Source organism: Nematostella vectensis, chromosome 3 (assembly GCF_932526225.1).
Source record: "Nematostella vectensis chromosome 3, jaNemVect1.1, whole genome shotgun sequence".
NCBI classification, from domain to species: Eukaryota; Metazoa; Cnidaria; class Anthozoa; order Actiniaria; family Edwardsiidae; genus Nematostella; species Nematostella vectensis.
This window is the reverse complement of record NC_064036.1, coordinates 9284167-9297978: the sequence shown is the minus strand read 5'-3', so window position 1 is coordinate 9297978 and position 13812 is coordinate 9284167. Positions and strand designations below refer to the sequence as shown.

The window sequence follows — 13812 nt, the reverse complement described above, 5'->3', positions numbered from 1 at the left end:
CCACCCCTCCCTCCCTGCCTACCTCCAATTCAGAATTGTTTGCTATAGAGCCGCCTGATATTTTTATTGAGGGCCTGGGCCTGGCCGGAGATGGTATAATCAAAGCTCTTATAAGAAATCATAACTGTTATCATTTTTATTTTGTCTGTTTTTTAAATATACAAAATTGACATACAAAAAAAAAGTAAAACTGCGATTTTAAATGTAGACTTTTTCCAAAACAAGTTTCATGAGAAAATATATTGATACTATTCTCTTCTGTGTTGCCTGTGCATAGAAACACAAAATCAAAAAAAATCGAATGTTTTTTTGTTGATCACGTGTGGTGATCATGATCTATTTTGATAACAGCCAATCAGACCTTGCGATGAAGCTTTCCGGATAATGGTTTTTCCCAGGGGTCGTCACAAGTTCATAGTCCACCACGCTCACTCTATGCCGCGAGGTATTTGCATCTCGTACATGAAGCGATCCTACCTCACGTTCCACCTTTATCACCCGCCAACTGAGAACGCTTTCTTGCAAAATGGACGATTTCAAAGTGATTAACTTCGCCCCTGGCCCTGCTAAATTACCAGAAGTTGTGAGTATTTTTATGCGCCATTTTAAGAATATATTAATTTAAGTTAGCTTATCTTCTGTTTTTTTTTTAAAGTTTTTAGTTATCCCGAAAAAAATCGAAAGTTATTCAATCGAAAAGTTTTTAATTGAGTGGATTTATGTTAACATACGATGATTTGAGGCTGGAGATTTTGTCTACTTTTGAAATCTTTGTAGAAAAACGGTTCGTACAAACGACCACGTTTGATTTGCACATTCACCAATAACTTGGATTTATTGTAACTTCGTCGTTGACGTGAAAGCCGAACGAGTCTAAACCTCTCTGAATTTCAAGAAAGCAGGGAGATCTATTAACATAAGATTTGAGTTTACTTCCTTGCTGTTACAGCTTGATGTTTGTTTTGATTTTTCGCGGCAAGGAACGTATTCGCGCTTTCTTCCTAATATGGCACATGGCCGAACCAAAGCCGTTCCTAATATGGAAACCCTTCAATAAGGGGATCACTTGACTTCACCAACGGCCACCAAGCTCGACTATTAAGCTATTTTTATCGAATTTAGGAGACCTTTTTGTTTTATTATGGGTCGAGGTAAGGTCGAGGCGTTAAAACCATTACCATGAATAATTCGTTCATTCTAGAAAGAAGACTTCACAGCTAGTGAACCACGCGCGATTGAACCCTCTACGCCTTGCGTCCACACTATTCTTATCTTACTAAAACTCTGTTTCGTCTTTACTTGGACATAGGTGTTGTCTTTCATAAAAATGCATTATTTCGACGTAGTTAGATTGTGCTGTTTGATCGAGAGCGATTTTTCCAAGGGGTGATGCAATATTACACGCTTTTGCAACATGAGTGAACTACTGTTCTCTTATGTAGCATCGAGATCAAAACTCTTCCGATGTTGTTATTTTAAAAATTCTCTTCCTCATTTCAAGTTCTTTTTTTATTAAATATCCAGGTCTTAAAGAAAGCCCAGGAGGAATTTCTGAATTATGGAAATCTTGGAATCAGTGTCATGGGTAGGAGTTTACATGCACACTCACACCAAGACTAGATAGAGAAACCACGTATGTAGCAGAGGGTTTGCCCCTGCACCCCCCTAGCTATATACAGGGTTTGCCCCTGCACCTACCCCTAGCTATATACAGGGTTTGCCCCTGCACCCCCCTAGCTATATACAGGGTTTGCCCCTGCACCCAGCCCTAGCTATATACAGGGTTTGCCCCTGCACCCACCCCTAGCTATATACAGGGTTTGCCCCTGCACCCACCCCTAGCTATATACAGGGTTTGCCCCTGCACCCCCTAGCTATATACAGGATTTGCCCCTGCACCCACCCCTAGCTATATACAGGGTTCTCCCCTGCACCCACCCCTAGCTATATACAGGGTTTGCCCCTGCACCCACCCCTAGCTATATACAGGGTTTGCCCCTGCACACCCCTAGCTATATACAGGATTTGCCCCTGCACCCACCCCTAGCTATATACAGGGTTCTCCCCTGCACCCACCCCTAGCTATATACAGGGTTTGCCCCTGCACCCCCTAGCTATATACAGGATTTGCCCCTGCACCCACCCCTAGCTATATACAGGATTTGCCCCTGCACCCAACCCTAGCTATATACAGGGTTTGCCCCTGCACCCAACCCTAGCTATATACAGGGTTTGCCCCTGCACCCAACCCTAGCTATATACAGGATTTGCCCCTGCACCCACCCCTAGCTATATACAGGGTTTGCCCCTGCACCCACCCCTAGCTATATACAGGGTTTGCCCCTGCACCCCCCTAGCTATATACAGGGTTTGCCCCTGCACCCACCCCTAGCTATATACAGGGATTGCCCCTGCACCCCCCTAGCTATATACAGGGTTTGCCCCTGCACCCAACCCTAGCTATATACAGGATTTGCCCCTGCACCCACCCCTAGCTATATACAGGGTTCTCCCCTGCACCCAACCCTAGCTATATACAGGATTTGCCCCTGCACCCAACCCTAGCTATATACAGGGTTTGCCCCTGCACCCAACCCTAGCTATATACAGGGTTTGCCCCTGCACCCAACCCTAGCTATATACAGGATTTGCCCCTGCACCCACCCCTAGCTATATACAGGGTTTGCCCCTGCACCCACCCCTAGCTATATACAGGGTTTGCCCCTGCACCCCCCTAGCTATATACAGGGCTTGCCCCTGCACCCACCCCTAGCTATATACAGGGTTTGCCCCTGCACCCACCCCTAGCTATATACAGGATTTGCCCCTGCACCCACCCCTAGCTATATACAGGGTTTGCCCCTGCACCCAACCCTAGCTATATACAGGGTTTGCCCCTGCACCCACCCCTAGCTATATACAGGGTTTGCCCCTGCACCCACCCCTAGCTATATACAGGGTTTGCCCCTGCACCCACCCCTAGCTATATACATGATTTGCCCCTGCACCCACCCCTAGCTATATACAGGGTTTGCCCCTGCACCCAACCCTAGCTATATACAGGATTTGCCCCTGCACCCCCCTAGCTATATACAGGATTTGCCCCTGCACCCACCCCTAGCTATATACAGGGTTTGCCCCTGCACCCAACCCTAGCTATATACAGGATTTGCCCCTGCACCCACCCCTAGCTACATACAGGGTTTGCCCCTCCACCCACCCCTAGCTATATACAGGGTTTGCCCCTGCACCCACCCCTAGCTATATACAGGGTTTGCCCCTCCACCCACCCCTAGCTATATACAGGGTTTGCCCCTCCACCCACCCCTAGCTATATACAAGGTTCTCCCCTGCACCCACCCCAAGATATGTACAGGGTTTGCCCCTGCACCCACCCCTAGCTATATACAGGGTTTGCCCTTGCACCCACCCCAAGATATGTACAGGGTTTGCCCCTGCACCCACCCCTAGCTATATACAGGGTTTGCCCTTGCACCCACCCCTAGCTATATACAGGGTTTGCCCCTGCACCCACCCCTAGCTATATACAAGGTTCTCCCCTGCACCCACCCCAAGATATGTACAGGGTTTGCCCCTGCACCCACCCCTAGCTATATACAGGGTTTGCCCTTGCACCCACCCCTAGCTATATACAGGGTTTGCCCCTGCACCCACCCCTAGCTATATACAGGGATTGCCCCTGCACCCACCCCTAGCTATATACAAGGTTCTCCCCTGCACCCACCCCTAGCTATATATAGGGTTTGCCCCTGCACCCACCCCTAGCTATATACAAGGTTCTCCCCTGCACCCACCCCTAAATATGTCCAGGATTTGCCCCTGCACCCACCCCTAGCTATATACAGGATTTACACTTAGTACAAGATGTATCTGCATGGTCAAGTGGTGGATATCAGGCTTATGGATTGGCTCGTTTGTGTTTATAGAGATGAGCCACAGATCAGGAGAGTTTGCAAAAATTATTAATGATGCAGAGAATGACCTCCGAGAATTGCTGTGAGTAATGTCTTTTCCTCCTCCACTACAGGACACCTCACTTATTTGTTGTTCTTTTTTTTATGGACAGGGATGTTAGTCTTTAGGTATTACAGGGGAGGTGGTGAAACAATTTAATGGTCACATCATGTGCTAGTACCTAACAACCATGTGTATTTCCAGGCATATCCCAGACAACTACAAGGTCCTCTTCATGCAAGGCGGTGGGACAGGGCAGTTCTCAGCAGTGCCTCTGAATATTATGAAAGGTTGTTTTTTTGTTGAAAAAAGGAAATGCAGTAAAATGTCTGTTTATTGTATATTGTAAGATGCATGGATAAATTGGTTTGTGCACCCATAGTATGTAGCATAGGTATTTGCACCATGACATCCTGATTTCTTTTTTCAGAAGGGGGTTCTGCAGACTACATAGTAACTGGAGCATGGTCAGCAAAAGCAGTAAAAGAGGTAAAAAGAATAATTAATAAGATGATTAGTTGTATAAAGTTATTTATGCATTGCTAATTGTATTATTTTATATATCTTATTGTAAAATAATTGTAGATTATCTTTTCTTTAGGCAGAAAAGTATGGGAAAGTTAACCTTGTTCTCCCTAAAACAAGCACATATGATAGTAAGTGTTGCCTATTCATTCTACTGACTTTGGGTCATAAATGCTTTTTATGTTGTGCTTTGAGGATTCTTGATGTGTTTGGTTGTATCCACAGGCATTCCAGACCCCAGCCAATGGACGCTTAACCCAGATGCTTCATATGTGTACTATTGCGAAAATGAGACAGTCCATGGTAAGTGTTGCTCATCTCCTCTGTTACAATCATTGATCAGAGTATCCAAACAGCCCAATTTTGTCAGGATTCTCCCGATTTTGCTTGAATTTCCTGAATCCCGACACAATCTCGATCGGGATGGGAAAATCCTGATTTTTGACGATTTTGTCATTGTCTATTCAGTATGCAGTCCATATATTTTCCACATTAACTTTTAAAGAAAACAGTCAACAAACACTTTTTTGCTCCTTTTTACTTTTCATGCCAACGCACAGTAAATACAATGAGCAATATCGCAGGCCCAGACAGAAGCGGCAAATACCATGAATACTATTGCGGGCTCAGAGATTTGTACTTCCTATGCATGTAGCGAGACTAGAATTCAAGGAAAGACAAGTAAATCAAATGATAAACTTACTACCGGATTAAATTTTACAGCTGATTTTCAGCAAAGCAACAGCTGTGGAACTATCATACTCACTTTTTTTTCATGATTTCACAAATTCTTTTTTTGGGGGGGTGGGGGAGGGGAAACTTCGCGGCTGTCAAAGAGAGAAGAAATCCTGATTTCTGAAGTCTGTAGGTTGGACACTCTGTTGTATAAATCTCCATATTCTCCTTGGTGAAGCAAGTGTTGATTTTTTGTTTTGTGTCTTTTTCAGGAGTGGAGTTTGACTTTGTCCCAGAGACAAATGGGGTTCCCTTGGTGTGTGATATGTCTTCTAACATTCTCTCAAGACACTTTGATGTAGACAAGGTATCCACAATAGTTTATAACAATTAACTTGGGAATTGGTACAATTAATGATCACTAAAATGATGCTGACCACATTATTTCTTTTAAACTTTAGTTTGGAATAATCTATGCTGGAGCTCAAAAGAACATTGGATGTGCTGGTGTCACAATAGTTATTGGTATGCATCCCAACTTACCCTCACCCTCAGCCATATACATTTAAAAGCTGCAAGTAACAACCTGAAAATTAAGAACCTATTAGTCTAAAATTATTTGTCATTTAAACCGCTTGAAAAACCAAAAAAAAGTAGAATAGGAAATAAAAAGCAGGGAACCGGCTTGTTCCTGGTTAACTTAAATGTTGGAAAGGGGTCAGAGGGATGGCAACATTTCCAATCCTTCATAACTATATAAAATGAAATATGTATGTATCTCCATCCCCCAATAAAATGTATTTATTCTCCGTCCCCCAAATATTCAGACTCCCCAATAAAATATCTGTATTTTTCAGTGCGAGAGGATCTCATTGGTCACGCTTCCCCCTTGTGTCCTGCAGTCTTTGATTACAAGGTATAATAAAAGTTGCAGTAGCACATCCTGTCCTTCCTCTGCTGTAATTTTCAAGACATTTTTTTTATTGAGAGTGATACCTATTATCAATACAGATAATAAACATGTGGCAAAAAGTCTTGCATAATGAGGAAGCTATGCTTTGCTATGCACTGTTAAACAGGCCATCCCCTCTAAATTATCAGTCACATCAGACTGCCTTATATTTTCCTATGTTTTAAGACTGCCTTTGATATTTTTTTGTAACTTTTTATCATATTTAATTAGTGATAAAGCTATAAAAATTATGATTTTTAACTCATTATTATTAATTCATTAACATGTGCTTGCATGCTTATTTATCAGTTGATAGTTATTTTATAGTGAGTTTTCAAAAACACAGTTTTGGTTTTGTAGTCTGCCCTATATACTGTACAATTGACACCATATTTCACTAATTTTAAGTGGTTTATTATTACACCCATTTGTCAAATTTGTACTTGTTACATAGTGAGTATTCTTCATTTGAATCATGAAACTTTTGATTCCCAGATTCAAGCTGGACAAAACTCCTTATACAACACTCCACCTACATATGGCATCTACATCATGGGTTTGGTCTTCAAATGGCTAAAGAGCCTGGGAGGAGTGGAAGGTACCTTGAGCATGGCTTAGCAGTGGCTCAAAACTAAGGGCATGATTCCGGAACGAGAATTATTAGAATAGAAAAAGCGTGTGTTCGTTTATCCCATGCTCCCATTCCGGAATGGAATGGAGGCCATTCCACCCATTCTGCTTCCTGTAGCAGAATGACTTGAATGCCATTCTAAACATTCTCTGCCAACCATTCCCATTCCAGAATGATAGGCCCTAAGCCATAAGATTATGATAAGAATATTGATCTTCCTCAATGCAGGGAATCTCAGCTATTGAATTCCTGGTCCACACTTGTATACAAGTGGACCATAAACTGCTCAACCCCGAAGACTTGTTCTATGCCTGTAGAAATTTTTTCACAGATCTTGGCCAAGACTATATTTTTATATCATAGTATTGCCTGCAAGATTCACTCTTGCCATAACACAATTAAAAAAAACATTAGTTTCTGTACAGCCTGTACACTTGGTCAATTAGCCTGCTTGCAGGCAGTACCCGGTGTTATTATTGCGGAAAACAATCATAACTGAGAAATGTTTTACTTTGCTTCGAACTGTCAAATGTTCGATCTAAACCAAACCAAGGTTCACAGAGGAGAGTTTTGACGAGCTTGGACATAGAGAATTAATGGCCACATAAAAGCGAACAAAATCAAACCAAGAGTGCAGATGCTGTAAAACAAAATTATCTCCACTACAGCAAATAAAAAAAAAACATCTCTCTCTACGGATTTAATCTCTTAAGCATCGATCAGCTGTGAGATTGGTTTGAAAGTTCCATGCTTTAGTCTCTTTTAAATTCTGTCAGACAGAATTTAAAAGCTTTGCACCTGCAGTTTACGGAAGACATATAAAAGTTTTATAAGCTTCTGGAACCAACTTCAACGATAGAATATAAAAGCTCCTCAAGCTAGCGCAATCCTCGAGAAGGATTGGAAGCATACATTGGACTCAATTCTCCTCCTGCAAGATTCAAAAAGCAGTTGCTAACTACAACTTCTCTGGAGAGGCACCCTAGCTCTAAAGCTAAGAAATCCACGGGAATGATAATGTCTTTAGGTTTTGGAGGCGAAAAGGACATCTAGCATCTAAATATTGAGGATCTTCTCTGTCCGCTGGTAGACAGGATTCGAAGTTTGTCCTGAGGATCTAGTGGGTATTAGTGCAGGCGTTTTTACCCTCCCCTTTCCCCCTGCCCTGCGTCTGTTTTTGAGCTTGTCCCCAGGAACCATGTGGCTTAAAATACAAGATGGCATCTGATCACCGAACGGAAACGGTTTTCCGCTATAATAACACCGAGTACCGAACGGAGAGTGTTTTCAACAATAATAACTCCGAGTACAACCTGCAAGCAGGCTATTTGTCAATTCAAGCTATTCTGTTATGATGGTGATGGTATTTTCCCCTATGGTGTACTGACTTGTTTAACTATTCTCTGTTCAGAGATGGAGAGGCGGAGTATAATCAAGTCGACTATGATCTATGATGTGATGGATAATTCAAATGGCTTTTACTGGTAAGCACAACCATCAAATGGGTTTAATGGATATCCGGACTGAGGCATATGGTAACAGGATGTATTTTTCTAGACTTAGCTGGATGCTTTGGGCTAAAAAGCGATGATCTGGGGGGAAGAGCTTTGCTAAGGCCTTATGGTAGCGAGTAGAGTGTATGGCATAGAGGTAGGGGCAGGACGTCCCGGGATATAGAAGGACATAAAAGTGAAGAACACTAGCCACTCCTCCACCTTAGCTGGATGCTTCCGGCTAAACATCCATAAGGGGTTTCAAAGAACTTTTTCTGTAATGGTGTGAAAAACTTAGCTGGATGCTTCCGGCTAAACATCCATAAGGGGTTTCAAAGAACTTTTTCTGTAATGGTGTGAAAAACTAACTCTGCACAATACCACCATATTAGGGGCCAAGTCAAGAAAGAGGCGCGGTCACGCATGAATGTAGTTTTGAGAATTGGGGGACCCGATGGCAACCAAGACTTGGAAAAGAAATTTGTGGAGGAGGCTGCAACCAAGGGAATGATACAGCTGAAAGGACACAGGTAGGTGTTACCATAGCAACACGATTATACAGCTGAAAGGACACAGGTAGGTGTTACCATAGCAACACGATAATACAGCTGAAAGGACACAGGTAGGTGTTACCATAGCAACATGATAATACAGCTGAAAGGACACAGGTAGGTGTTACCATAGCAACACGATTATACAGCTGAAAGGACACAGGTAGGTGTTACCATAGCAACAAGATTATACAGCTGAAAGGACACAGGTAGGTGTTACCATAGCAACATGATAATACAGCTGAAAGGACACAGGTAGGTGTTACCATAGCAACATGATAATACAGCTGAAAGGACACAGGTAGGTGTTACCATAGCAACATGATAATACAGCTAAAAGAGCACAGGTAGGTGTTACCATAGCAACATAATACAGATGAGAGGACACAAGTAGGTGTTACAATAGCAACATGATAATACAGCTGAAAATATATAAATAGTTGTTACCATACCAACACCAAAATACAGGTGAAAAGACACAGGTAGGTGTTACCATAACATGATGATACTGATCAAATACACAGGTAGGTGTTACCTAGCAACATAATGATGCAGATGAGAGGACACAGGTAGGTGTTACCATAGCAACATGATTATACAGATGAAAGAGCACAGGTAGGTGTTACCATAGCAACACGATTATACAGCTGAAAGAGCACAGGTAGGTGTTACCATAGCAACATAATACAGATGAGAGGACACAAATAGGTGTTACAATAGCAACAGGATAAAATACAGATGAAAGTATTGTAGTATGTGTTTCCATAGCAATAGGTACAAGTGCACAAGCATGAGTGTGTTTGTAGATTGTGAAGGGGTGCAGGTGAATGTTACCACTCTACCAACCTATGTGAATGCGTCAGCCATTGTTTCTAACAACAGATGTCCCTTTTCTTAGGTCTGTTGGGGGAATCCGAATTTCACTGTACAATGCAATCCATCTAGAGGAAGTAGAAAAACTGGTCAAATTTATGGTCAAATTCCAAGAGACAAACTCTGCATAACTGCAAAATGAATGGTATATACAAGTGAATATGCCAACAGCAGAAAAGATGACAACATACATGCATCGATTGATTGCATTGATTTTAAGTCCTGTATGCTATATTAGGCATGACCAGACAACACTGTATAATCAGAGCTATTTTCATTGTAATATTTTATAGTATGTACCTAGCATACCATAGACATTTCTATTTAATATAGAGCATGTAAGCAAAATGCAATAATTAGTTATTACTTCCATGCTGTACAAAACATTTTTTTAAATTTTTATTATGCCACATTGTAAAGTCTGTGACTTCAGTATTTATTTCACGTTCCAATAATTGCTTTACATATGACACTCACATACAAGTGAACCATAAACTGCTTAACCCCAAAGACTTTTTTCTACACCTGTACATATTCATAGATCTTAGCAAATAAAATTGACAGCCAATATACCCAGAACAAAAATTTTTGCTGTGTGTCCCCTATATGGCACATTAACGACTAATACAGACTTTGTTGTGTTGTACATAGATGTATTATTTAGGCTATTATTGTATAGAAATTAGTGTATTTTGAGTTATATAGAAAAAGTATATCTTTTATTAAATCCCAACTGGTATTTGACTCTGACTAATTTTCATCTTTCTTCTTCTTGTATCTTTCTTCTTCCTGTATCTTTCTTCTTCCTGTATCTTCTGTGCCCATCATTTCATTTGCTGATCCTATTCCTCCATCTGCTGTACCTATCCTTCCATCTGCTGTACCCATCACCGAATCTACTGAACCCATCTTTCCATAAACTATACTCATCCTTTTATCTGCTGTAACCATCACCCAATCTACTGAACCCACATTCTTATCTGCTGTACCCAAGCTTCCATCCGCTGTTCCATCCTTTCATTTGCTTTATCCATTCCTTCATTGGCTGTACCCACCCTTTCATCTGCTGTAACCATCCTTTCATTTGCTATATCCATCCTTTCTTCTGCTGTACCCATCCCTCCATCTGTTGTACCCATCCCTCCATTAGCTGTACCCATCCCTCCATCATCTGTACCCAACCTTCCATCATTTATGCTCATCCTTTTCACTGCTGTAGCCATCCATTTATCTGCGGTACCCATCCTTTTAGCTTCTGTACCTATTGTTCATCCACTGACAGTCACCCAATCTACTGAACCCATCTCTCTATTTTTTTCCTTAATTTGCTGTACTAATCCCATAATTTACTTAAACCAATCCTCCACCTGATATACCCATCCTTCCATCTGCTGTAACTATTCTTCATCTGATGCACTCATCTACTCTACCTATCCCTCCATCCACTGTAACCATCACTCATCTGCCATACCAAGCCCTCGATCTGTTCTACCTATCCCTCCATCTGCTTTACACATCCCTCAATATGCTGTACCCATCCTTATCCCTAGTGACCAATGCCCCTAGTATGACCATGTCCCAAGCGACTATTACTTCACCAGTGTTGCATGAGAGTGATGTCCCTAGTGTTATATGTGTAATGTTTTTTTTAGTAACCACTCCTCTTCACATGAGCAATAACCGACCCATAGGAACCAGTAACACATAGGAGTGATGTCCAAAGCGACCAGTGCTACACATGAGTTATTTTCCTAGCAACCAGTACTTTATATGACTTATGTCCCTAGTGATTGATACTACATACGAGTAATGTCCATAGTGACCGATACTACATACGAGTAATGTCCCTAGCAACCAGTACTTCATATGACTTATGTCCCTAGTGATTGATACTACATACGAGTAATGTCCATAGTGACCGATACTACATACGAGTAATGTCCCTAGCAACCAGTACTTCATATGACTTATGTCCCTAGTGATGGATACTACATACGAGTAATGTCCATAGTGACCGATACTACATACGAGTAATGTCCCTAGCAACCAGTACTTCATATGACTTATGTCCCTAGTGATTGATACTACATACGAGTAATGTCCCTAGCAACCAGTACTTCATATGACTTATGTCCCTAGTGATTGATACTACATACAATTAATGTCCATAGTGACCAGCATTACATCTATTTCAATAAAGGTTGTCAGCGTAAACAGCGAAAGGCAATTCTACGACCCAAAGGTGCCTATGGGTAGAAATCATTTGTAAAAATAAAGGTGATAAATAAACTCAATCAATGTCAAAACCATATTATAATTTTATTAAATGGATAGTCGTATGTTTTATTTGTATTTTTCCGAATTTGGATAGCAAATATTTTGGGATTCATGGGTCCTTTCAGTTGCAGAACTGTCATTTGTCAATCGCCATTTGTCGTTTGCACTCACAAAGTTTTTTTAAATAGGTGCTATATATGAATATTGTCCCTAGAAACCAGTGCTATACCTGAGTAATATCCCTAGCAACCAGTGTTACGTATGAGTTATGTCCTTAGCAACAAGTACTACATAGGAGTTATGTCCTTAACGACAGTAATTTTTCTAGTAACCATATTGCTATGTATGAGTAATGTCCCTAGCCACCATTGCTACAAATGAGCAATGTCCCTAGCGAACAGTACTACATATGAGCAATGTCCCTTGCAACCAGCCGTTTGTATGCTTAATGCCTCTAGCAACCACCGCTATGCAAATATGCAATGTCCTAAACAACTAGTGCTATACAAGAGTAATGTCCCTAGCTATCAGTGCTATACGTGAGTGATGTGATGTCCTTAGTGACCAGTACTATACATGGTTTATACCCTTAAGCCAACTTGATCCAAAGGACCATTTCTAATGGGTAATGTCACAAGCAATCAATGCCGCCAATGTGGCCCATAGACTGAGGGGGGTGCACAGTCATAGGTATCAAATGAAAAAACAGTACTTCGAGATTTTTTAATAAGATATTACCCACATTTTAGCTGCCAAGGGGGATTATGTGTGCACCCCCTGTGTACGTGCTGGCAGTATCCTTGGTGACAGGAAGATGGAGGAAACTTTAACAATGACTATCACAGAGTGACAAAGCCATTGTAGCCAGGATTTGTTGAGTGAGGGGGAAGGGAAATCATTAACAGGGTTACAGGCTCATTCCCAAGGTAGGGTGCGTAGCCCGGGGGGGTTCTTTCCATGTCGATCTGATAGGGATGCTCTTCGTATTTTTTAGGGGTCAAAATCGGGCCTCAGGTATTTTTTAGGGGGTATCCTAAAAAAATAAACTGTTCTCTTAGAATTGGTATTTTTTAGAGCTTTTTGTGTATTTTTTAGGGTAGCAATTTTTGGTGTGCAGGTATTTTTAGGGGTATTTTTCCCTACAAGCATCACTATCACTTTTACCCTGAACCCCCCCCCCCCCCCTCCCAGGGGGTGCGCAGTCATAGGTATCATATGGAAAAAGCACAGTATTTGAGGATTCCTTAATAAGAAATGACCCACTTTTTGGCCACCAAGGGGGTGCGCACCCCCCTTTCTACTCTCCTGGGGCTACACCAGCAAACTCACATTTAGACTTTAACAGATACTGTGAATTCTTGATTATTCAAATGTCACACTATAAACTGTGTAATCTCTGGGTGTTGCCCACCCAATAGAGGGTGGCAGCAAGAGGTATGATTGCCAACTTTGGAAAAGTTACATAGAGTCATTATCTTGATAATAAAAATGCGGCCTCACCTTCCCACCAGGATGTATATATATATTTTTTTAATACAATAGACTAGAGCCTTGTATTCCGAAATTGCTTATAAGTGCCGCAGCGCCTATTCAAGTTTTTATGTTCAAGTACTTACTTGAGGGAAGCGCTTATATGGTGGTGGTGTTTATCTAACTTTCTTCCCCAGCTTATTCAAGGCAGGCGCTTATAATAGCAATCACCCGAATCACGGTATTCATTTTAACTTATATATAAAGTTAAAGATTTAGACAAAAAAAATGAAAATCAAATCATCAAAATTGGAAAATTTGCGAGGCGAAATTCTAAATTATACCCTCTAATAACTTACAATAATTGCTTTACGAGTTATATAAAAACTT

The 13812-nt window shown here is 41.4% G+C and overlaps 1 protein-coding gene across 2 annotated transcripts; it reads left to right on the top strand.

Moving 5' to 3' along the window:
• The first annotated feature begins 408 nt into the window (after positions 1-408).
• LOC5513206 (phosphoserine aminotransferase-like) lies at positions 409-10419 on the top strand. 2 transcript variants are annotated; one of them, XM_032382733.2, is made up of 14 exons: positions 409-583; positions 1525-1585; positions 3948-4017; positions 4180-4265; positions 4406-4464; positions 4577-4631; positions 4726-4803; positions 5448-5542; positions 5637-5700; positions 6033-6091; positions 6623-6725; positions 8170-8242; positions 8644-8781; positions 9701-10419. In XM_032382733.2, the coding sequence occupies exons 1-14, from the start codon at positions 527-529 to the stop codon at positions 9804-9806; spliced, it is 1104 nt and encodes a 367-aa protein (XP_032238624.2). In that variant the 5' UTR covers positions 409-526; the 3' UTR covers positions 9807-10419. The 2 variants fall into 2 exon arrangements, with proteins under 2 accessions (XP_032238624.2, XP_048580798.1); XM_048724841.1 differs by lacking the exon at positions 409-583 and adding an exon at positions 1064-1151.
• Positions 10420-13812: the final 3393 nt, after the last annotated feature.